Raw genomic sequence first — 24,125 nt, 5'->3', positions numbered from 1 at the left:
GACCCCGGCGGGCGGGCCGAAAAGCGCGCAGTCACTGCTGACGGGAGGGGGAGCGGCGTGAGCGGGCAGTTGGAAAGCCCGCGAAACGCTCTTTCCGCCGGCGAGGTCGGGCGTGACCGCTCGGGCTGGAGGAAGGGGAGGCGCTCCCCACCCCCGGGTCCCGCCTTCTTCTCATACCAATGCCCGTCCTCCACGCGTCTCTTCTCCGCCCGCAGCCCTGCCTCTGTTGGAGGGGTCTCCCTGCCCCTATTTTCCCGTCCGTGTCCCTGGCCTCCTCGGACCCCGCCACGTCGATCACGGACCCCCTTCTCCCAGCTCCCGACCGCTTTGCACTGGGACCTGCTCCCCAATTTCCCCTCCCCCCCCCTTTCCCGGGCACGGTCGGTGGGGGCGGGGAGGGAGCGATTGAGGGCTGAGCGCATGCGCGGCCCGCAGACCCGAGACTACCTTTCCCGGCGGGCGCTGCGGCTGCAGTCAGCTGACGCGTCCCGTGACCCGCGCGGATTGGGGCCGGCGGGCGGGGACCGCGGGACCGCAGCTGCTCGCCCTTGCCCTTAATCCCCGCCGCGGGCCCCTCCGGCCCTCGTTGGCGTCCGTCTCTTCCTCCCTCTGACCTCCTCCCGCGAATGTCCTAACTCCACCCGAGGCCCGGGACGCCCGGTCCAAGGCCCGGGCCGCACCGCCGGGCCCCCGGGGCCGCTTCTGCTCTCACCGTCTCGTTTCTTTCCCCAGGGTTTGCGGGGTTCACCCCGAGGAGAGCTGACCGGGGCCGCCGTGACCTGCGGCACAGCGGAGCCAAAATGTCCCCGGAGTCTAAAAAGCTCTTCAACGTCATTATCTTAGGAGTTGCCTTTATGTTTATGTTCACTGCCTTTCAAACTTGTGGGAATGTGGCGGTGAGTGGAATCCGTACCCCCTCCCTTGAAGGGCCTACCTTAATGCACCCCCAGAACGACCATCACCTTGGAATAGCACGCGTACATTGCACCTTCCCACTTCCCACGTGGGCTGCTTCGTTTTCTTCGATTAGGCTTGTTTTCACGGGACAAGACATTTCTCCCTTATGGGATGTTCAGATGACCCTTTATTTTCGGGCTTGACTCTGGCTGATGCTGGTCCGAGTTGTTTTGTTTCTTGTCTGTATTGGCTCCACGTTGGTGCTTGGATGGTTAAGGTAGTTAAAAAAAAAAAAAACACAACAAACCTGGGCACTGATAGAGCTGGCCGTTCTCCCCGGCCCCGCCGTTGATGTGTCCTGTCCAGTCCTGTTCTGTCTCCTGTCGTAGTGGATCTGTAGTGTTGAATAGTGACCATTGTGAATTTTGACTTTTTTCTTTTTGAGTTCTTGCAGTTAGACTTTCCAAGGGGAAGGGAGCTTGAAAGCGTTTTTGTTGACTATTTTTATCTTCTACACAGCAAACTGTCATCAGGAGCTTAAATAGCACAGATTTTCATGGCAGTGGATATACCAGGTATTGTACTGTACGCTGCTTTTCCTTTATATAATGGTAGTTGCTTAAATCTTGTCAAAGTCTCCAGCAGTAAAATGAGACTGAGTAGTAGTGATTGCTTCCCATTCCCCTTCCTTTTTTTTTTTTTTTTTTTTGGTATTTGGAAGTAGATAATACAGAGATGATGAGTTTAGATTTCCTGTGGAAGTAGACACCAGGCTTAAGATCCTGGCTTCACAACCTGATCACTTTACCTTGAGCATGTTATTTCCTTGAGCCAAGTTGATTTGCTCAGATGAAGGACATAGAACACTTCCCAAAGTGGGGGACAAATAATAAGCAGTCAAGTATCACAACTACATGCTCCCAATCCTGAACAGATCAGGTGTTCATGTGCTTCTTGAAGCATTTGAGTTTTTCATATTTGAAATTTCATTACAGTAGTAATTTCATTTGCAACTTGGAGTTTGACTAGGAGTTTTTAGATTTTTTTTTTTTGGGGGGGGGTCTGGTCGTGGGGCCTGAACTCTGGGCTGTCCCTCAGCTCTTCAGCTCAAGGCTAGCACTCTACCACTTGAGCCACAGCGCCACTTCCGGCTTTTTTCTTTTTGCTTATGTGGTGCTGAGGAATCAAACCCAGGGCTTCATGCATGCAAGGCAAGCACTCTACCACTGAACCACCTTCCCAGCCCCAAGTTTTTAGATTTTTGTTAAGATGTTGACTGCCAACTTTACAGAAAACAAAGAGGAGTGGAAGTATAGCTCCAATGGTAGAGCACTGCCTTGCAAACATGTGGAGGACCTGAGTTCAAACCCCAGTACTACATAAATAATACATGAAAAGGCTCTCACAAGTCACTTTCACCTTGTGATTATAACTGGGAATGTAGTACATACAGGTATACACACATTTCTCAATTTGACAAAAATTAATTGATAATGTTCATCTGTACAACATGTGTTTTGAAATATGTATACATTGTGGAGTGGCTAGATTGAGCTATATAAACACATTTCTTATTTTTTATCTAGGTATAGGTACTAGATTGTGATACCACTTGCCCCCAAACTCTTCTTATTTTGATTCTTTGTTGCTTACCTGAAGCTTTGTAGATGATATTTGACAATAAAGGAGTCCAGTTTCCTAAGTAATTAATAGCAATACCATAAAATTTTTGTAGCCTCAAGTATTCTAAAGAATGAATGAGAAATATATTCGATAGTATTCTAAAGAATGAATGAGAAATATATTCGATAGTGAGAGGTTCATGAAAGCCAAAGAATAATATACTATGAGTGTACAGATTCACACACTGGCTAGTAAATGAAATCAAGACTCTCAAAATGGTTTTGGTCTCATTTTGCACACACAAGATATAGTAGGGCTGGGTCAGTAGTAACTGAGAAATGGAACCGTTATTTTGGATTAAATAGATTCTGTGCTTTGTTATTTAAAGCAAAGAAATGTGTGTAGTTGTCAGGAACTAAGTTTGTATAGCAACTGCTTGACCCAGTCCTGGATTCAGTCACATTGCCAGGATGAGATCCTGGCCTACACCATTCACTAGGCTACCCAATTAATCTGTTTAGCACAAGTTAGATCAAGAGCTCTACTCCAATTTTCTATAATGAGAATAATATCAAAACTTTCTTCCTGGAGCTCTTAGGCTAAAAAGAGGAAGCATCTATAAAGTCTTAGTCCTGTTATATGTTCTCATTTACCAATTGCATTGAAAATTGATTCAAAGAGACATCTGAGCTATGTATCAGTGGCTCATGCCTATAGATTTAGGAGGCTGAGAGCTAAAAATGTTTGTTTAGAATCAGCTTACACAGGAAAGTCTGTGATGCTCTTTTCTCTTAACCAGCAAAAAGCCAGAAGTAGAGGCATAGCCCAAGTGACAGAATTCTAACCTTGAGCTAAAAAGTTAAGAAACACCATCTATGCCCAGAGTTCAAGCCCCAGTTACTGATAAAAAAGAGAGGGGCTGGGAAGGTAGCTCAGTGGTAGAGCGCTTGCCTTGCATGCATGAGGCCCTGGGTTTGATTCCTCAGTACCACATAAGCAAAAAGAAAAAAGCTGGAAGTGGTACTGTGGCTCAAGTGGTAGAGCACTAGCCTTGAGCCGAAGAGCTGAGGGACAGTGCCTAGGCCCAGAGTTCAGGCCCCAAGACCGGACTCAAAAAAAAAAAAAAAAAATAGAGAGAGAAAGAGAAAAGAAACATCTGATAGTATTTCACTATTTTGTTCAAAAGAAAACTTTAGTATGATAATTCAGTTGAAAGAGAAAATTATAAATTCTAACAAAAGAACATGAATGTTTATTGCCAAACATTCAGACGGAGTAGAATTTTGAAGACAGTCCTTAAACATTCTGTTCTTTTTTCTCCTTTATGTGTGTTATGTGTGCAGCATGGCTATTATTTATAGCGTATTCTCCGCTTCAAATTTGATTACACCATCAGTGGTTGCCATTGTTGGCCCTCAACTCTCTATGTTTGCCAGTGGCTTGTTTTATAGGTGAGTAGTGCAAGACTCTTTCACTTAGAACATTTCTAGCATCTTTCAGGCACACACTGTAAACAGTCCTCTTCCTACCCCCCCACCCTGCTCTGTGCTGGGGATTGAACTCCAAGTAGTCTGCTTTTTTTCTGGTACTTCAAGCCACAGTACTGGCACAATCCTAAATATCTCCTTGCAGATTGAAAAAAAACCCAACTTTCTTTGAATTAATCTTGCTTTCTATCAAATAGACAAGGAGTCAAGTGAAATATATAAATCCTGCAAGCTCTAGAGTTAGAGTCCATTATATGCTAAGCTATACACAGAGGCCACTACAATCTGATAAAAAGTCTGAAATAACAAAGGAAGAAACAAGCAGCTCACATTGTCAATACCAAGGCAGTGCTTTGCAGGTTGAGTGAGGGCTCTCCCAGCTGACTCCTAGAAGGCATGCTTGGCTTTATGTTTCAGGTATTGTTTGACCGTAATACATTGACCTGTTATATTTTAGCATGTACATTGCCGTTTTTATCCAGCCTTTCCCATGGTCCTTCTACACAGCGTCAGTCTTCATTGGAATCGCAGCTGCTGGTGAGCATGTTTGTTTATGTTGGATCTCTTTCCTGGGCCCTATAAAGGGTATCATTTAGGTGTGTAGTATGTGAAGCCAAGTAATTTCACTCCCTTGATAAACTTTTGGTTTGAATTTTAGTACTTTGGACAGCACAAGGAAACTGCCTGACAATAAATTCAGATGAGCACACTATTGGGAGAAACAGTGGGATTTTCTGGGCACTCCTGCAGTTTAGGTAATAATCCTTTTGGATCTCAATCAAAGTTTCCTTTGGTTTTGTTTTTTTGTTTTTGTTGTTATTTCATTTTATTTGTTGTGCCATCTGTTAGGTCTTAATTTCATTGCAAATGCAGATTTTCCATGTTGTAGTTGTAGGACCTAAGTTCTAGCTGAATATGATACAGGTGCTTTTTATTTATTTATTTTTGGTGGGGAGGGATCAGTCATAGGGGTTGAACTCAGAGACTAGGCATGCCGTCCCTGAGCTTTTTCACTCAAGGCTAGTGCTCTACCACTGTGAGCCACAGCTGCATTTCTGGTTTTTTTTGGGAGGGGGGCGGTTAATTGGAAATAAAGAGTCTCGTGCATTATCCTGCCTGGGCTGGCTTTGAACCATGATTCTTAGATCTCAGCCTTCTGAGTAGCTAGGATTAAAGGCACGAACCTACCAGTGCCTGGCAAACAGGTTCATTTTAATGGAATTATTTAAATTGTGTGGAAATGACTTTATTTGAACTTAAGGTTTGTAAGGAAGTAATATTCTGTTTAGCATCTTCTGTATTTGAGGGATTGGGGGATTATTTACTTAAGTTCACATTATCCCCAGACAAACTCCTGAGGTGAGAAGGTATCATCTCTGCCCTACAGAAGAGAAAACCGAGACCAAAAGTTATTATCCAGTTTAAACCATTGTTATCGAGATGAGCTACATTGCTTAATAGATCTGGGAAGAAACACTGAAATTTAGCCTTTTTTTGGGGGGAGGGAAGGTCCGGTCGCGGGGCCTGAACTTTGGGCCTGGGTGCTGTCCCTCAGCTCTTGAGCTCAAGGCTAGCACTCTACCACTTGAGCCACAGCACCACTTCCGGCTTTTTTCTTTTTGCTTATGTGGTGCTGAGGAATCGAACCCAGAGCCTCATGCATGCAAGGCAAGCGCTTTACCACTGAGCCACCTTCCCAGCCCTGAAACACTGAAATTTAGAAGTGAGATTTAGTTACACCACTATTGAATGAAACACCATGTTCCCTATTTCCCAAGAAAACAGGAATAACAGTCATTGTTTTACTGTCTGTTGGGTTTCATAAATCTGACTTGAGGATTTACCTTTATGAATTTTGCCTAGAATTTTGGCCTTGATAATGCTTAATAAATGAAAATGACTATGTTTGTTTTGAGAACAGCCTTATTATGTTGCCCAGACTAGCCTTGAACTCTCAGACTCATGCATTCCTCCTGCTTCAGCCTTCCCCTGCAATCCTCCTGCCTCAGCCTCCCAAGTAGCCAAAATTGTAGGTGTTCACCACCTTGCCCTGTGCAAGTGTTGAATGATTGCTTGCCAAGAAAGTATGATTGCTAAAAAAAAGTACGGTAGCTATGTCCATAAGTCCTAAGTTCTTAAGAGGTTTCTTTAAGACTTAGGATTTTAAAAGTAGCCTAAGTTTCTTCCCAAGAAATCATTTCCAGGGTTCCATGAAGTCACATGTTTCAAAGTGAGTCAAGTCCTCTGTAGGGTGGTTCTGAGTCAGGTTACTGTCACATGCATGCCACTGGAATTCTGTCTGGGTCAGTTAAGTGTCTCAGAAAGTCAGGGTAGAGTTACTTTTAAATAACCCAGCACAGGGGGCTGGGAAGGTGGCTCAGTGGTAGAGCGCTTGCCTTGCATGCCTGAGGCCCTGGGTTCGATTCCTCAGCACCACATAAGCAAAAAGAAAAAAGCTGGAAGTGGCGCTGTGGCAAGTGGTAGAGGGCTAACCTTGAGCTGAAGAGCTGAGGGACAGCGCCCAGGCACAGAGTTCAAGGGACCCAAAAAATAAATAAATAAATAACCCAGCACAGGTAGATCCCTTCAAATTCACATCTTTTTTTTTCTCTCCCTCTCCATCCCGTCTGTCCCTTTCTCAACAAATAATGACAACAATTGTGGTTTTTTTGTTTGTTTAACCATAATAATTTTCCAGCAATCACTTTCTTTTCTCCCCCCCAGCTTGTTCTTTGGAAATCTCTACATATATTTTGCCTGGCAAGGGAAAACTCAAATATCAGGTTTGCTTTCTTCATGTTGCTTTATTTAGCTGTGTTCAAAGCATAATAACATCTCCGCAGAAATACCCATTATTGTCTTACTTAAATATCGTACTAATGAACTTCAGTACCCAGGGTTCTCTCAGATGTTTGCTTTTAATAGGCTTTTTGCATGGATTATGTTATTAAATGAGAATTACAGTTGTGACTATTTTGTGGAGTATCTCAAAGGACAAGAGCAATTGTGCTATATGCACCTTTACTGGTCAGTCCTCAGGAGCTTTCCTCAGGAGCTTTTCCCTGCTGTTTTATCTCTGTACTTCTTTTGCTGTTTTCCTTTTAGCTTGTTAGTATATCTCTATCTGAAAGACAAAGGTAGAAATGCCAGTTTGTCTACTCATTTTGTTAGGTTTTGTTTTGATTTTTTTGGTCAGTTTTGAGGCTTAAACTCAGGCCCTGAGCACTGTCCCAGAGCTTTTGCTCAAGGCTAGTGCTCTTCCACTTTGAGCCACAACGCCACTGATTTTTAGGTGGCCTTTCCTGCCTGGACTGGCTTTGAACCTCCATCCACAGTTCTCAGCCGCCTGAGTAGCTAGGATTATAGGCATAAGCCACTAGTGCCCAGCTCTCAGTCGTAAGTTTTGACTAATGCATTAAAGAGGAACATCAACAAGAAAGTGTGTACATACAGGTCACTTAATTCTAATACTGTTTGGTCATTGCTGTCTTCTTTTTCGTAGAGAGTGACCGGAGAACAGTGTTCATTGCTTTGACTGTGATCAGCCTTGTGGGGACAGTTTTGTTCTTTCTCATTCGGAAGCCAGATCCTGAAAATGTCCTTGGAGAAGATGAATCTTCTGAGGACCAGGAACCAGAAGTCAATGAGTAAGAAGCTGGAAACGTTTTTCCTTTTGTATGTGAAAAGAGAGTTTGAGTAACTCTAGAGATTACAAATCTGCTTTGCTGGAGCTGGTAACTGAGTGTATAGGCTACACAGAGACAGTGCTTTAAGGTAGAGCTGTGAGAGAGGACGAAAGGAAGGAGGGAGGGAAGGAAATGTTTACAGGGGATTCAAATCCAGTCCTACCTTTGCCAGTGTGTGACCCTGGACTATAGCCATAATCTCTGGATGCCTCCCGGCCTGCTTTTTCTCTCTCTCTTCAGCTCCTGTCCACCCCCCTCCCCCCACATTTCCATGTATAAGGCTCTAGTCTTTCCCTCAGCACCTGTTCCTGTGATCCACCTCTATAGTGGTGGTAAGAGAGGAGTGGCACTGCCAGCAGTTGTCATCACTAGACTCTTGGCTTACAGTACCTGGCTTTTATACTACCCTACTGACCTGTGTAGGTGGTTTCCCCAAAGGTGTGCAAATGGGGACATAAGCATGCAGTCCTTTGTGTAAATCACCTGAACACTTTTTTTTGGTGCCTATACTGGAGCTTGACTTCAGGGCCAGGGGATTGTTCCCGAGCTGCTTTTGCTCAAGACTGACGCTCTGTGGTGTTGCATTGGAGCTAAGAGTCTCGCAGACTTTTCCTGGCTGGCTTTGAGCCATGATCCTCAGATCTCAGCCTCCTGAGTAGTTAGGATTACAGGCATGAGCCACTGACGCCAAGCTTTACCTGAACACTTTTCAATTGTGACAGTATTTAAAACTTTGCAGAATTGTCTCTATTTGAATAGAAGAAATGAGGATGTATTCTAACCATCCACCCTCATTTTTCTTTGCTTATGAGTTGGTAAATTGCAAATCTTGTCTTACAGCTTTTTTTTTTATCTATCAGGACTTTTTTTTTCCTCATTGAGATAGGTTTTTGCTACATACCCTGGCTGGACTCAAATTCAGGATCCTTCTGTCTCAGCCTTCTTTTTTTTGGGGCCTGATCGTGGGGCCTGAACTCTGGGCCTGGGCACTCTCCCTCAGCTCTTCAGCTCAAGGTTAGCGCTCTACCACTTGAGCCACAGCGCCACTTCCGGCTTTTTTCTTTTTGCTTATGTGGTGCTGAGAAATCGAACCCCGAGCCTCATGCATGGCTCTACCACTGAGCCACCTTCCCAGCCCCCTGTTTCTGAGTGCTGGGATTTCAAAGCAGGTGCCACACTCTGACTATTGTATACATATGTGTATATTATATAGATACATATAACCATGCATGCACTGAATAACAAGGTTTCTGTCGGCCATGGACTGCATGTAGAACACGGGCCCCTGAGGTTAGATTGCTTGGTGAGGCCAGCCAGCTGAGTTCCCATGAGTGCCCTCTGTGGTATTTGCTTATTAAAATTGCCTAATGAGGCATTTCTCAGAATGTTGTCTGGACATTGACAATTATGTTTAAAGCATGGACTAGTAGATATTGGAGAAGATGAGGTCAGAATATTGCTTTGCTTACTTAGCATTTGTCTTTAGCTTTGTCTCCAGAAGGTAAAACTTCTGTGTCTTTGTTTTGCAGATAGCACTGGACCATGTGCCAGCCCTCTCTTAAACCTGGCACAGTTAGATTATGCAAGAGGAGATAGGAGTTTGCACTTGAATCTTGGTGTGTTTGGAAGCCTTTGGAGGTGTAGGCAGGACCTGATGGTGAACCTTACAGAAAATGCCAACAAGCAGTTCACATCTGCCTTTTTATCTCAAGTTCATGTAGTGTATCTCTGAGGACCTAGAGCTGATGATCTCTAGATACCCACCTACCCTACCTTCCTTCCTTTCTTCCTTCCTTCCTTCCTTCCTTCCTTTCTTCCTTCCTTCCTCCCTTCCTCCCTTGCTTCCTCCCTCTCTCTCTTTCTCTCTTTCTTCCTTCCTTTCTTTCACTCTTTCTTTCTTTTCCTGTGCCAGTACTAGTGCCTTAGCTTTTTTACTCAAAGCTGGCAGTCTACTTCTTTTTTTTTTTTTGGTCTGGTCATGGGGCCTGAACTTTGGGCCTGGGTGCTGTCCCTCAGCTCTTCAGCTCAAGGCTAGCACTCTACCATTTGAGCCACACAGCACTCTACTTCTTGAGCCACAGTTCTACACAATACTAGCTTTACAATGGTTAAGTTTCCTGGCTGTTAACCACGATCTTTAGATCTCAGCCTCCTGAGTAGCTAGGATTACAGGTGTAAGCCACCTTTTGTACCAGTAATTTGATTATTCTGAAGCCCTAGCCTCTCCCTTAGGTAGATAGTGAGGTACATAAATAGGTAGATTGCTTTCTTTTCTTCACTTTTTTTACCCCTCTATCTTTCCTTTCCTCCATCTTTCCCTGTCTCCCTCCTTCTTTCCTATATTATTTAATGATCTGGGGATGTAAACTTGGCTGGTAGGGCAAGAATTTTAGTCATACCTAAAATTGCATTATCTCACTGTCTCCCACAGGTAAAAAATAGAATTATTTTATAAATAAGGAAATGAAAGTAATTTGTCAAATCACCTGACAGTGGCCAAGTCAGGACTCCAAAACCCATGTTATTTTTGTTTTGGTTTGTTGTGGTTTGGTTGGTGGGGGGGGGGGGGGTATGTCATGGGGCTTGAACTCAGGGCTTGGGTGCTGTTCCTAAGCTTTCCTGCTCAAGGCTAGCACACTACCACTTTTAGCCACGGCTCTACTTCTGGTTTTCTGGGGTTAATTGGAAATAAGAGTCTCACAGACTTTCTTGCTGGGGCTTGGTTTCAAACCTCAATCCTCAGATCTCAGTCTCCTGAGTAGTGAGCCACCAGTGCCTGGCCAAAGCCTAAGTTTATAACCAGAAGGTTGCCCTGAATATCAGCCATGTCACACAGAAGATGTTCATGCGTTTGAAGAATGTTAATACTGGAAGGCTTATTTTTACATAATACAGACGATGGGAAATTGAGTACCGGGGGATTATTATAGCAAGCTAGAATGCTCTTGTGTTCTACCTGCAGTGTTGCTTTTGAAAGGGGAGTAGTCAAACATTGGTAGTAAGCTTATTCTGAGCCTTGTCTTTCACTGCTCACAGTAGCGCGGTGCTGGGCAGCAGGTATGATGAACACAGTATATGGAGTGAGGCCTGGAGCCGGGAAGGGACCCCGGGAGCAAGGAGCATTCAGAGTCATCGCAAATATGTGCTAGCCCACATAGAGGACAGAGCTTTTTTTTTTTGGACTTAAGTGAACTAGATAACTATACAGTTGTGGGTAGGATGGGGCTGTTTGCTCTCTTTTTAATTGTCAAGGGAAAAATTATTTCATTTTATTTTTTCAGGTCTGCCCAGAGCAATATGACAAAGGCAGTAGAAGCATTTAGTAAGTATTTTCTGTGTCTGAAATTCAAGGTCAATTGGGGAGTGCCTTTAGTTGTTTCGCTTTTCCCTTTGCCCTGGAATCTTGGGACTAGTGGTTCCCCAGGGTTTTTATTTTTCCAGGTATGCAGCTCAAAAATACATGAGTCTGTTTGCAGTTGCCTAACATGGGGTGTGGGGTTGTAACATGACTGCCCTCCTGAGCAGGTGGGGCGGGAAGGAAGCTAGGCTCTCAGGAGAGAACAGGGTGAGTTCACACAGGAGGTGAGAGCAGATGGTTTGCCCAGCCTGAGATCAGGCCAAGGCTGCAAGGAGCAGTGGTGCATAAGAGCCGTCCTACTCGTCCTCGATAGATCTCTCTGGTCAGGAACTCTGCTAAGCTCTCCCCTTGCTTTCCTGATTCTCACAACAGTTTGTTATCATCATCTCCATATTAGAGACGAGAAAATTCTTCAAGAAATTGTCACTTAAGACTAACGGCTCAAGGAGAACATGACGCACTGAGTTCAAGCCCCGTACTTGGTGGGGAGGGGAGGAGATGCCACTGAGTCTTCTGGTCTGCTGGTTCTTTTCCTCCTGGGTACTGTGCACCAGTAGTTCTGGACACAGACAGGGCATTTTAACCAGTGGCCAGTGCATGGAAATGGGGAGCCATCTGTGTGGTTGGGAGTGTGATTGAGGGAGCATTGGTTATCACCATCCATGCTTTAACTTTGACAGGCCAGCAGCATCTTGCTGACAAGACAACAGGCTATTGCTAATTTGGGTTTTCAAGCTGGTAAAAAAAAAGAAGAAGAAGAAAATTACCCCAAGTCAGTAGTAGATGGCTGAGCTATGGCTTGAGTACAAACTTTGAGCCAGTGGTGGACCTCAGTGGCCCCTCAGCCACAGGCAATGGCATTTGATTTGAGGCTCTCTTGGTCGAGGGCAGTTATCCTCCATTGGGAGTAGCCTTTCTGGGCCACAGTCTGAGTAAGTCTATTGTTAACTGGCTGGTCTTAGTGGGGGACAGCCCCTATGGCTGCTAAGTTTGACTGGTTGTTACATTGATAGAGAAATAGTTGCTCTAATCAGCTGGCCCAGATGACACCGGCATTTTTGCTTTTGGCAAGGAATTCCTATAGCCTGTTTGTTTTTTTTCCCCCCTCTGGTTCTAGTCCTGGAACTCAGGCGCTGTCCTGAGCTGCTTTTGCTCAAGGCTGGCACTCTTGACACTTGAGCCACAGCTCCACTTTGAGTTTTTGAGTTTTTTTTTTTTTTTTGGTAGTTTATTAGAGACCAAGAGTCTCCTGAAGCTGGGAGCTGGTGGCTCATGCCTGTAATCCTAGCTGCTCAGGAGGATCGTGGTTTGAAGCTAGCCCAGCCAGAAAAGTTTGTGAAACTCTTCTCTTCAGTTAACCACCAGAAAACCAGAAGTGGTGCTGTGGCTAGAGAGCTAGCTTTGACCAGAAAAACTCAGGGGTAGCACCCAGACCCTGAGTGACCACCCAGCCTCACAACTGACAAAAAAAAAACCAAAAAACAGTCTCATGGACTCCCCTGCCCAGTCAGGCTTCAAACCATGATCTTCAGATCTCAGCCTCCTGAGTAGCTAGAATTACAGGTGTGAGCCACCGGCTCCCAGTCCTGTAGCATGTGTCCACTGGGGCCTGAACCTTGAGTAGAGACTATTTCTTTTCTTTTCTTTTTTTTTTTTTTTTTTTGGGGGGGGGGTCCGGTCGTGGGGCCTGAACTCTGGGCCTGGGTGCTGTCTCTCAGCTCTTCAGCTCAAGGCTAGCGCTCTACCACTTGAGCCACAGCGCCACTTCCGGCTTTTTTCTTTTTGCTTATGTGGTGCTGGGGAATCAAACCCAGGGCCTCAGGCATGCAAGGCAAGCACTCTACCACTGAGCCACCTTCCCAGCCCCGAGACTATTTCATTAGAGCTGTTTTACCAGGCTTTTTAGTTTGTGTACTCACTGCATTTCAGGAAATCCTTCATAATTATAAATTAAGTTACATGCAAAGCCTGCCTCTCAGCTTTGCAGGTCTAGGAACATGACTGTCAGTGGACCCACTATTGATCAAAGGGCACAAGTTAAATCAGCTCACAGAAATTGAGATTTAATAACTGTGAAAGCTTGTAGTATTTATTTATTTATTTAGTTAGTTAGTCATGGGGCTTGAACTCTGGGCCTGGGCACTGTCCCTCAGCTCTTCAGCTCAAAGCTAGCACTCTACCACTTGAGCCACAGCGCCATCTCTGGCTTTCTGCTGGTTTATTGGAGATAAGAATCTCATGGACTTTCCTGCTTGGGCTGGCTTTGAACCGTGATTCCAAATCTCAGCTTCCTGAGTGGCTAGGATTACAGGCATGAGCCACTGGTACCCAGCAGCTTGTAATATTTTAAAGCGAGCTCTTTTGGACCTGGCTGTTTCCTTCTTTTTCTCAGAGGCCTAGAAGGCCAAGCTGGCTTGTTGATGTGCCTCAGGGTAGGAGAGGGAGATGGGAGATAGATAGCTTCCAGACTTATGATGGTTCTGGAGTATTTAAGTGAGATTTTTATTTGTTTTTATTACCTAAGTGAGATCTTTAAAATTTATTTTTGAGAAATGATAAAGTTCTTTTGTTAAACTCATTGTCTGGAAACAGGACTGAGTTCTACAAAAAAGGAATTGAGGACTTACACTCTGATAAACTTTAAAACATTCTTTGAATTATTTTGAAAACACTGAAACAAAAGGCAAAGTTTATGACATAGAAGAGTGTAGGGACACAATAAAAGCAAGTCTTGGCCTAGCATGGTGTCGCACTCATTTCCAGCCACCCAGGGAGGCAGAGGTACAAGGATCTGTTCCAGGTTTGCCTGGTTAAAAAGCCTAAGATCTTTCTTAACAAGAAAGTAATCAAAGCAAAAAAGGCTTGGGGTATGGCCCAAGTGGCAGAGTGCCTACCTAGCAAATGTAAGCCCTGAGTTCAAACATAAAAGTTTAACTTGTCAGGGCTGTGGCACACTCTGTAATCCTAACGACTCAGGAGGCTGAGGATCATGGCTCAAAACCAGTCTGGGTAGACAAATCCATGAGACTCTTGGGAAGCACCCTAGCTTTTATATTGTCAGCGTCCCTCCTTGAGCCCAGCCTTCGGTCTGCTCTGTAATGCCCCCAGGAAGTACATGTTGCCAGTGGCCCACTTTGACCCCTTCCTTCCCAAGTCTTTTCCCCTCTTGTTTGGTTCTGTTTTTCTCCATATGTTCCTGTTCTAAAAGCTGAAGAATACCTTGAGAAAAATGGTACTCAGTGCATGCTTAAGTCCTTGAAACAGTCTGTGTATTGGGCAGATTTAGTTCATACCTTATGAAGTTTAATCTGAAAAAAATGTAACTTGAGTCACAACATATTTGTTCGCTGGTTTTGTTACTAGTGAAGAAATGGTTTCAGACTTGTACAGATAAATTTGGATGTAGTTAAGTCTCCTGACTTCTTTGTCTTTGCAGAAAAGTCTCTGAGGTTGTGTGTCACCAAGGAGATGCTGCTTCTCAGTGTTACAACCGCTTACACAGGTAACACTTGCCCCCATCTTGTCTGCCTCTCCCGTGTCCGCCTTGTCGCCCCCTCTCCCCCCCCTCCCCGCCAACTGTGTACCCTGCCCATCTGACTGACTCCTCTAGGAGGAGACCTTGGAACATTGCAGGAGAGCCAGATCTCTTAGTTGCCCAAACAAACAACAGAAAAAACTAGCACAGAGAGCCCCTGAGGTTGGGCCTGGATAAAGCCTAGGGTCACCTTTGCTGTATTCTGCTGAGGATAGCTTGTGCAGAGACAGCAGGCTCACAAGAACCAGCAAATTTAAGGCAGTTGGGAGCACTGCAGGAAATAGCCAGGAACATATCACTGAAACTGTGTACGCTAAGAGCACTTTTTTGTGGTAGTGGGATTTCAGCCCAGATCCTAGGGCTTGCTAGGAGGTGCTCTACCACTGAGCCATTCCTCCAGTATTTCATTATGCCACCTGGGCTGGCTTGGAACTCAGACTCCACCCACCTTCCCCAGGTGCTAGGGATCCCAGGTGTATGTGGCCAGGCCCATTAAGATCAGGTAATAAATTGAAAGCAGGTGATAATGTGGTGTGCTGACAGGTGGAGCCCTGGGGCTTGAGAATAAAGAGGACGTCATTTCCTTTCCAAATGTGCTGCAGTGTACTGTTTAATACTTTGGCTTGTGTTTTTAGGAGAAATAGAAAAACATAGAACATCTCTTGGACTAGGGACATGGCTCAAGTGGTAGAATGCCAGCCTAGAAAGCATAAGGCCCTAAGTTCAAACCCCAGTACTCCCCAAAACAAAAAAGATCCTCAAATCAAACGTCTTTATGATTTACTTTGAAGATATTTAACACTAAGGAATTAAGGTTACTGACATATCCTAACTTTTTACTGTAACTTTAGGAATTTTCTTTTCCTAGAAGGAAGGTTTAATGAAACTACCATGTGAGTACTGTGAATAATGAATGGTGGAGTGGTTTTTCAGTATAGTAAGAATAGTAGAACTGAATGTGGTGGCTCATGCCTGTGGAGATCAGGAGGATTGCAGTTCAAGGCCAGCCCAGGCAAAGAAGTTCAAGACCTCCCCCTATCTCAGCTAGTAAAAAGGTGGGAGTGGTAGCACATACACATACCTGTCATCCCAGCTGCATGGAAGCATAAATAGAGGGATCAGAATCCAGGACGGTCTGGGCATATTTGAAACCCTAATGTAAAACTAAGTAGAAAAGGGCTAGGGGGCATGACTCAAGTGGTAGTGCACCCACCTAGCAAGTACAAGTTCCTATGTTCAAACCCCCTAAATATGGTTGAAAGAAAAAGAATGGGACTATTTTTCATAAGAATAGTAAACACTTAAATTAGTGTTCACTGTTACAAGTTCATGTTAGTTACACCCTCTGTCTCTTGCCTCCCTATAAGCAGAGTGACAGGTTTCAGCCTTAGGATACCTCTTTCTTGAGTTATATGAGTTGTTTTGTGTTGGTCTTGAGGCTTGAAATCAGGGTTTGGATATTGTCCCTTGAGCCACAACTCCACTTCGGGCTTTTTGGTGGTTATTTGGAGATGAGAGTCTTAGGCCGGGGTGCCAGTGGCTCATGCCTATAATCCTAGCTACTTACAAGGCTTGAGATCTGACAGTTGTGGCTCAAAGCTAGCCAGGCAATTGCCCGTGAGACTCCAGAAGTGGTACTGTGGCTCGAGTGGTAGACCACTAGCCTTGAGCACAGAGGCTCAGAGCCCAAGCCCTGAGTTCAAGCCCCAGGGCTGGCAAAAAAAAAAAAAAAAGATTCTTAATGGACTTCCCTGCCTCAGCCAGCTTCAAACCTTGGTCCTAAGATCTGTCTCCAGAGTAGCTAGAATAACAGGCGTGAGTCACCAGTGCCCCTTGAGTTGTTTGTTTTTATCTGATCTGTTTGTCAACTGCTTTCTTGTGGTGTCTTAGCTTACAGTGCTATACCAAATTACTGTAGCCCTGGTGGTTGAAGTAACAGGTATTGTTTCTCACAGTTCTGGAGGCTGAGCATCTTGAGACCAGGCTGTCAGCCTGGTCAGGTTCTGGGTGAGGGACACTTCCCAGTTTAGAGATGGCTGTCATCTTGTAGGCGCTCATGGGAGACAGAGAAAGCTCTTTGGTGTTTGTCCGAAGGACACTAATCGCATCCTGAGGCTCCACCTTCGTTGTGTAGTTGATTACCTCTTGCACACCACTTCTGCAAATGTCATTACGTCCCAGGGAGTCTTAAGATCTCAAGTCCACAATGTGTGGCTTATTCCCTTCCAACAGTTCTATGAATAGCAGAAAGTCAGGTTGTGCCTGGAAGGTGCATTTCAGCCCCTATGAGATGTTCTGTGTTTTCTTTATTTATGTAGACAGGAAGAAAAACTAGGGAAAGGAGGATGTAGATGTAAAGCTTAATTAAATCTGATTTTTCCCCCGAAGGTCTGGAATTAACTTTTTTCTCTGGTGTATATGGAACCTGTATTGGTGCTATGAACAAATTTGGAACAGAAGAGAAAAGCCTGATTGGACTGTCTGGAATTTTCATCGGCATTGGAGAAATTCTAGGTTCGTTACATGCAAAATACCAGTGCAGTGCTGGGCACTGGTGGCTCAAACCTGTGGTTCTAGCTTACTCTGAAGGCTGAGATCTGAAGATCACAGTTGAAAGCCAGCCTGAGGAGGAAAGTCTGTGAGATTCTTACTTCTGATTAATCACCAAAAAGCTGAAAATGGAGCTGTGGCTCAAGTGGTAGAGCCCTAGCCTAAAATAGCTCAGGAACAGTGCTCATGCCCTGCATAAAAAAAGAAAAGAAAAGAAAGAAACCTTAAATACAGCCTGGCTTAGAATCCTTGAGGAGCAAGTCTAGGAACCATGACTTGGTAGCTCTGATTCTCAGTACCATTTGTGTGTCCATCAGTTCAAGCCTGTCTCATGCTAACTCTAGAATTAGGGCCTAACTCCTGGCAAAAGACAGAATTTAAAAATATAATAAAATCTCAGTTGTCTTGTTCGTGTGTGTGTGTGTGTGTGTGTGTGTGTGTGTGTGTGTGTGTGTGTGTGTGTGTGTGTGTGTGTGTGTGTGTGTGTGTGTGTGTGTGTGTGTGTGTGTGTGTGTCTGTCTGTCTGTCTGTGTGTGTCTGTGTGTGTCTGTGTGTGTCTGTGTCTGTGTGTCTGTGTGTGTGTGTGTTCGTGTGTACACAGGCCTCGGTAAGTCCACTCCAGAATGCCCCTCTGCTTTCTGCTGCTAGCAGAAGCCCCTCCCCCGCTTCCTGTTTGCTTGCTTACTCTTAGGATGGGCCTGTCATTTCCTATTTTTCCCAAATGGTTCGTCACTCAAAACAGCACGGAATTGTTATGGTGCTCCTGTGGTCCCAGCTGTGGCCAGGGAGCCATTCTGAGCAGGCTTGTGTGTCCCGAGGGCCTCTGCCACACAGGTGTCCCTGGCTCCTCTGGCCTTCCCTGCCCCAGCCCCTGGAATCCCCCATTTCTATTGCATACAGCCCTGCTGCTTCTCACCTATAGTGGCATCAGAGAGCAAGGCCTTGGCACCAGAGCACTGCTGGGATCTCTGCTTTCTGCAATCTCTGTGGTCAAAGCTAGGTTTGAGCCACCAGTGCACATACATGCATTAACACAGCTTCCAGTTTCTTTTCTTTCTCCTCTCCCTCTCTCCTTCCTCTTCCTTCTTCCCTCCTCCCTTCATTCCTTCCTGCCTTCCTGCCTTCTTGCTTTCTTTCCTTTCCATGGTAGAGCCTGCTAAGCACATGCTCTGCCACCATGCTCTACTCCTAGCCCTTCCAGGATTTTTCCAGTTACCAATAGTACTGCACTAGATGACCTCAGGCACATGGTTTTCATATTGCTGGAGGTGTGTCTTCAGAGTAAAATCCTACAACTAGGTTGTAGTTGCTAAGTGAAAGGGATGCGGCAGCTCATCTGCCATGGGGGCTCCCCCACAATGCCCGTGAACCAGCAGTGTGTGTACATCCCTGCTTCCTCTGGCCAGGCTAACAGGGAGGTATGTGAAACCTGGAAACTTTTTGCCAAATTGGTAAAAAATGGCAATCTGGCACTTCAGTTTGATATCTCTTTTTCTGAGTGAAGCACCACGTGTGAATGTGAATTAGCTATGTGAGCTTTGCCCTTTGTGTGTGTTTGCTGGTCCCAGGGCTTGAACTCAAGGCCTTGTGCTCTTGTTTGGCTCTTTTGCTCAAAGCTGACATTGAACCTTTTGAGCCACACTCTACTTCCTTCTCATTTTTCTGTAAGTTTTTTTAGTCCTTGTCAGTTTGAACATCTATAAAATTAAAGTTAGCCTCCTTATATTTATTTGCTTTAGTTTTTATAATTTAGATCTCTGATTTCTTTTTTTTTTTCTTTTTCTTTTTTTTTCTTTTTTGTCAGTCATGGGGCCTGAACTCTGGGCCTGGATGCTGTCCCTCAGCTCTTCAGCTCAAGGCTAGTGCTCTACCACTTGAGCCACAGAGCCACTTCCAGTTTTCTGAGTGGTTTATTGGAGATAAGAGTGTCATGGACTTTCCTGCCTGGGCTAGCTTTGAGCCACAATCCTCAGATGTCAGTCTCCTGAGTAGCTAGGATTATAGGCATGAGCTAAGGACACCCAACTAGATCTTGATTTCTTTGGAATTTGTTTTCTCTTCCCTGTTGTCCCAATGCTAGATATTAAAAGCACTAATTCTGTGACTCTTACTTGCAGTCCTAGCTCCCCACGAGGATGAGATCCTCACAATCATGGTTCAAAGCCAGCCTTATCAGAAAAGTGTGTGCAACTGCATCACCAGAAAAATGCAGGACAGACTCATGGCTCCAGAGTACCTGCTGAACAAGCAGGCTGAGCAAGCAGGAGGCCCTGAGTTCAAACCCTAGTATTAGTTCTTGCCTCAGTGATCTCACTGATACCACAGAGATAGTAATTTTGTGTATGGCTATTACTGTTTTGGGACTTTGCATTCTATTGCATTAGTACCTTGCTGTGTGAATATTTTGTTTTTGTTTTTGGTGCCCGTCCTAGGGCTTGAACTCATGGCTTGGGCTCTGTCCTAAAGCTTTTTTGCTCAAGGCTGGTATTTGTTGAACCACAGCTATACTCTGGCTTTTTGGTGGTGAATTGGAGATGAGTCTGGTAGATTTGTCTGCCTAGGCTGGCTTCAAACTGGTATCCTCAGATCTCACCTACAGATGGGGTTTTGTGTGTGTTCCATTACAGTGAAGCTCCTCTCCAATCAGAGCTCTTGCTCTTCTTAGGTTTTTCTTTTTTCTTTTTTAGTGCCAGGTCTGGGCTTGAACTCAGGGCCTGGGTGCTATCCCTGAGCTTTTGTGCTAAGACTAGTGTTCTACCACCTGAGCCACAGCTACACTTTTGGCTTTTTCTGGTGGTTAATTGGAGATAAGAGTCTCACAGACTTTCCAATGAGGCTGGTTTTGAATCATGATCCTCATCTCTAACCCTCCTGAGGAGCTAGGATTATAGGCAAGAACCACTGGCGCCTGGTATGTTTGTTTTTCCATCTGGGCTTTAGGACTAGTTTGCCTAACTCCAAGGAAAACCTCACTGGATCTAAATGGAGATAAAATACACTTGATGTCCCCAACTTCCATGGGATGACCTTTGCCCTACCCAGTGCCCTGTGAATGACGTCTCCCAAGAGTCTGGATGGTGAAGCGCCATCCACTCCCAGGGCAAGGTCCTCCCTGATACTGCGGGTCCTACTGGTGGTTCTTTTCCCTGGCCTCTGCTAATGCACTCCACGATGCTGAAGATAAAGAGCGCCCCCTGCTGATAGCACGGGGAACTGCTGGCTCTATCACAGACAGCCAGTCTTAGCTCTGGATGGTGCCTGTTAATACCCGGGCTCCTTCTTGTGCTACAACTTGATTAGGAAAGGATCTGCCAAAATGTCCTCCAGGGGCTGTGCCAGCCAGAATCCTCACCAGCATTTGGTGATGTCAGCACTACTTACTAAAATATATTTTTAATTCTTTGTGTGTGCTGACGCTAGGCCCAGCTTGAGCTCAGACACACACTCTCACTGGGCTTTTTTCCACTCAAGGCTGGCCCTCTACCACTTCCGCCACACCTCCACTGCCGATATATCTTTGGTACATGACTGTAGATTTTGACACAGGTACAGTGTGACATTTTAGTACATCTTTGGTCAGTGTGTAATGATCAGGGATCAGGGGAGGGTAACCAACACACAGCCTTCATTCGTTTCTTTGTGTTGGGAAAACTGGATGTCCTTTCTAGTAGCTACTTTGAGATATTCCACTGATTTCCATCAACTATAGTTAGTCCACTGTGCTGTGGAACAGTAGATGTTTTCAGCTGGCATCCTTCCCCCAGTGTGTTAGGGGTGGTACCCAGATCCTTGGACATACTAGGCCAGCACCATGCCACTCAGGGTGGTACAGATTTATGTTTGTTGGTACAGTAAGAATTTTAAAAGTGACAACTCATGGTCTTCTGTCCTTGTGCTGTCGAGAGTCTACGCTGTTCCCATTGTGAAACCTTCATGAAGCCCTTTTCCCTGTGGAAAAGGGGGCGTGGTCTCTAGCAGCTGTGATTGAGCGGTTGTGCCCTTTTGAAACTTCTGTAAGTTTCTCTTATAAGCTGTAATTCAAAAGGGGTTGCTTTGGGGGCATAAAGTTCATTCAAGAAGAGCAGGACCATTACAGAACTGCTACTTCATATTCAGTTGTAGTCGTTAGTATCTGTTCGTCATTGCTGCAAGTGCGTTTGTGGGGAAGATATTGGACATTCATTCCTTGGATTAGAACTCAGAACTAGTTAAGTAACTTGCTGGTAACATTAGTGATGTGTCTGCCATCTTGGTTTCTAGGTGGAAGCCTCTTTGGCCTGCTGAGCAAGGATAATCGTTTTGGTAGAAACCCAGTGGTGCTGTTGGGCATCGTGGTGCACTTTATAGCTTTTTACTTAATATTTCTCAACATGCCTGGAGATGCCCCGATCGCCCCTGTGGAGGGAACCAACAGCAGTGCCTACATCAGACCCAGGTACAGTTACCACCACCACCCTTGACTTGAGGACGGGTGGGTGGGTGGGAGGAAAGGGTCACTGGGTATTTGGAAGAGAGCCCTAATCCTCCTCAGAGAGGCTCTTCTCTTTAAAAGGTCATCTGTCAAATGTTAATGGAGCCAGAATGAGTTTAAGTAGAAATCCTTAGAGATTCCCAAGTTATTTTGCAATGGTTGCTTTTAACCTTTTCTCCTGCTAAATCTGCCTCCTCATCAAGGACGGAGCATAGAGGATCTGATCTGAATTTTATATTTCTGCATTAGTAGGGACCTATCCCAAAGTTAGGGCTTGGAGGAACAGCAAAGGGGAGAAGGGTGGTGAGGGAGACTGCCAGCTGGGGGTTCACAAGAGTTTGGAGGCAATTGGTTAATTGCATTCTACTCTTAAATTCATTATAGATACAGATGTTTGTGTATGTATCCATAACTCTGAGTGGAGCAGAGCCTAAAAACCAGTTTGGGCGTCTCAGATAGTAGACTAGAACTTGCTCAAATGTGAAGCCATGTGCATTTGAGTCTAATTTCTGACTGTAAATCCTACTGCAGGAGCTGGAGAGTAGCATGTTCCAGCATATGCAAGGGCCTGGACACCAGCCCCAGCACTGCAAAACAGACCTGAAAATTCTAGGATCCATTTATCTTTGTTCCCACATGGTTAAATGCTTTTGTGGGTGAGTTGATTTTATATTTAAGTAGCTCTGAATCAATCTGTATTTTCTTTAGCAAAGAAATCGCCATCCTGTGCAGTTTTCTGTTGGGCCTGGGAGACAGCTGCTTCAATACCCAGCTGCTCAGCATCCTGGGCTTTCTCTACTCTGAAGACAGTGCTCCAGCCTTCGCTGTCTTTAAGTTTGTTCAGGTAACCATCCAAATCATGTTGAAAGTGCTTTGCCTTCATGCTTACCTGTTTTTATTTGGTCATTTCGTTTATGGGTTGGGTTTTTTTTTTTTTTAAGGTGTGCATGTGCCAGTCTTGGGGTTTGAACTCAGGGCCTAGGTGCTGTCCCTGAGCTCTTGTGCTCAAGGCTAGCACTCTATCACGTGAGTCCCAGCTCTTCTTTTAGCTTTTTTTTGGTGGTTAATTGGAGATAAGAGTCTCATGGGCTTTCCTGCCCAGGTTGACTCATTTCTCAGCCTCCTGAGTAGCTAGCATTATAGGAGTGAGCCACTGGCGCTTGGTGCTATTGTGGTTTTTAAATGGAAATCAGGGGATTTTGGAGGGATTTTGAGTAGAACCAGGAAGCAGTGAGCTTCCCCCCACTTGGAGACAAAGAGTGTCCATTCTGGTCTCTGCGCTTAGATGAGAGATTTCCCTTCACCCACCACGCAGACAAGTGCTTTTCCCAACCTGCATGTTATCGGCAGCGTGCTGCTGGAAGGAGGAGAGGCTGATCTCTGCTGTCCAGAGAGCCCGTGGTGCCTGCCTGCTGGGGAGGTAGTGACAAGTGAAGTTGTGTCTGAGGGGAAAGCGAGTGCTGTCCTGGGGGTCAGGAGTATCGGAGCTGGCTGTGGAGCTGCTTATGGAGTCGTTCAGCCCTGTGGGCACTCTGATATGTCTCATTTCTTTGTAGTCCATCTGCGCAGCCGTAGCGTTTTTCTACAGCAACTACCTTCTCCTTCACTGGCAACTCCTGCTCATGGTGGTGTTTGGGTTCTTCGGAACGATTTCATTCTTCACTGTGGAATGGGATGCTGCTGCCGTCGTGGCCCGGGGCTCTGAGTACCGAAGCATTTGATGAGGTTCCGGGGAAGGGAGGCATGCACCTTTGGAGACCGCAGCTGCTCCAGAGCTGGCTGCAGAAGCCATCTAGCATTTCCACAATGCGTGGATGATGCGAGTGTGGACAAATCAAAGCCTGAGACTGTTCCATCAGACAGAGTCGGTACTGAAGTTTACAGCTGCTTAGCTACTTAACAAGCGGAATGAGGGAATCCTGTTGTGTGGTTATAATTGTTCAAAGATGTTGTTTTCTGATTCACCTATCTCAAGTTCTTTATAATCATGTTAGACAGTGCAGAGGTTTTCTTCTCTCTCCTGTGCTCATTGAGCCATCCTGCCATTATCCTCGCTGGGCGAGGCAAGCTTGCTGTGTGCTACGGAGATGCCCAGGCCACGCCACATGGGCACTGTGGAGCAGTCCAATGCTGAGGTGCATCTAACTTCAAAAAGATGGCTTCCTCTTGGAGTGCTTCGCTCCCAAAGTTCTCTTACCTTTCTCATAGCAAGACGGGGCAATTAAGTATTATAAAATGAGGTAAACATTGTCCCACTTAAAATGTAAGTGCAACATCTGTGACAAAAACAAAAACATTGGAAAGTTAAGCTAAGAGAGGGCTTTTGCTAGTCATTTTCCTGAAAGATACAATGCAAACAACAACAAAAACCCCAGCAAGTTCTAGGGCTAAGGTAGACCCCTCAGTCGCTGTGCTCCAGGAATGGGGCAGAACTATTTGGAAAATGTTTAAATGCAAATGTTCACTTCCTCCATAAAATTCTGAAAATTGCAATATACTTCAGAAACCATAAAATTCA

The 24,125-nt window shown here is 45.3% G+C and overlaps 1 protein-coding gene across 2 annotated transcripts; it reads left to right on the top strand.

Moving 5' to 3' along the window:
* Positions 1–20: 20 nt before the first annotated feature.
* Positions 21–23,569, top strand: Mfsd11 (major facilitator superfamily domain containing 11). 2 transcript variants are annotated; one of them, XM_069992916.1, is made up of 14 exons: positions 21–105; positions 733–896; positions 1,417–1,472; positions 3,864–3,971; positions 4,465–4,544; positions 4,666–4,762; positions 6,732–6,790; positions 7,510–7,654; positions 10,975–11,015; positions 14,488–14,553; positions 16,975–17,100; positions 21,397–21,571; positions 22,316–22,451; positions 23,164–23,569. In XM_069992916.1, exons 2-14 carry the CDS (start codon positions 801–803, stop codon positions 23,326–23,328), a joined length of 1,350 nt encoding a protein of 449 aa, XP_069849017.1. In that variant the 5' UTR covers positions 21–105; positions 733–800; the 3' UTR covers positions 23,329–23,569. The 2 variants fall into 2 exon arrangements, with proteins under 2 accessions (XP_069849017.1, XP_069849018.1); XM_069992917.1 differs by lacking the exons at positions 21–105; positions 16,975–17,100 and having other exon boundaries at positions 342–896.
* Positions 23,570–24,125: the final 556 nt, after the last annotated feature.

Source organism: Dipodomys merriami, unplaced genomic scaffold, assembly GCF_024711535.1.
Source record: "Dipodomys merriami isolate MVZ:Mamm:240054 unplaced genomic scaffold, mDipMer1.0.p SCAF_42, whole genome shotgun sequence".
NCBI lineage: Eukaryota > Metazoa > Chordata > Mammalia > Rodentia > Heteromyidae > Dipodomys > Dipodomys merriami.
The sequence above is the reverse complement of the archived record's forward strand: the minus strand, read 5'-3'. Positions and strand labels throughout refer to the sequence as shown.

Coding starts and splice junctions, on each gene's coding strand:
- Mfsd11 (XM_069992916.1), top strand. CDS start 801: ATGTCCCCGGAGTCTAAAAAGCTCTTCAACGTCATTATCTTAGGAGTT. Junction 897..1,416: donor AAACTTGTGGGAATGTGGCG/GTGAGTGGAATC, acceptor TCTTCTACACAG/CAAACTGTCATCAGGAGCTT. Junction 17,101..21,396: donor CGGCATTGGAGAAATTCTAG/GTTCGTTACATG, acceptor CTTGGTTTCTAG/GTGGAAGCCTCTTTGGCCTG.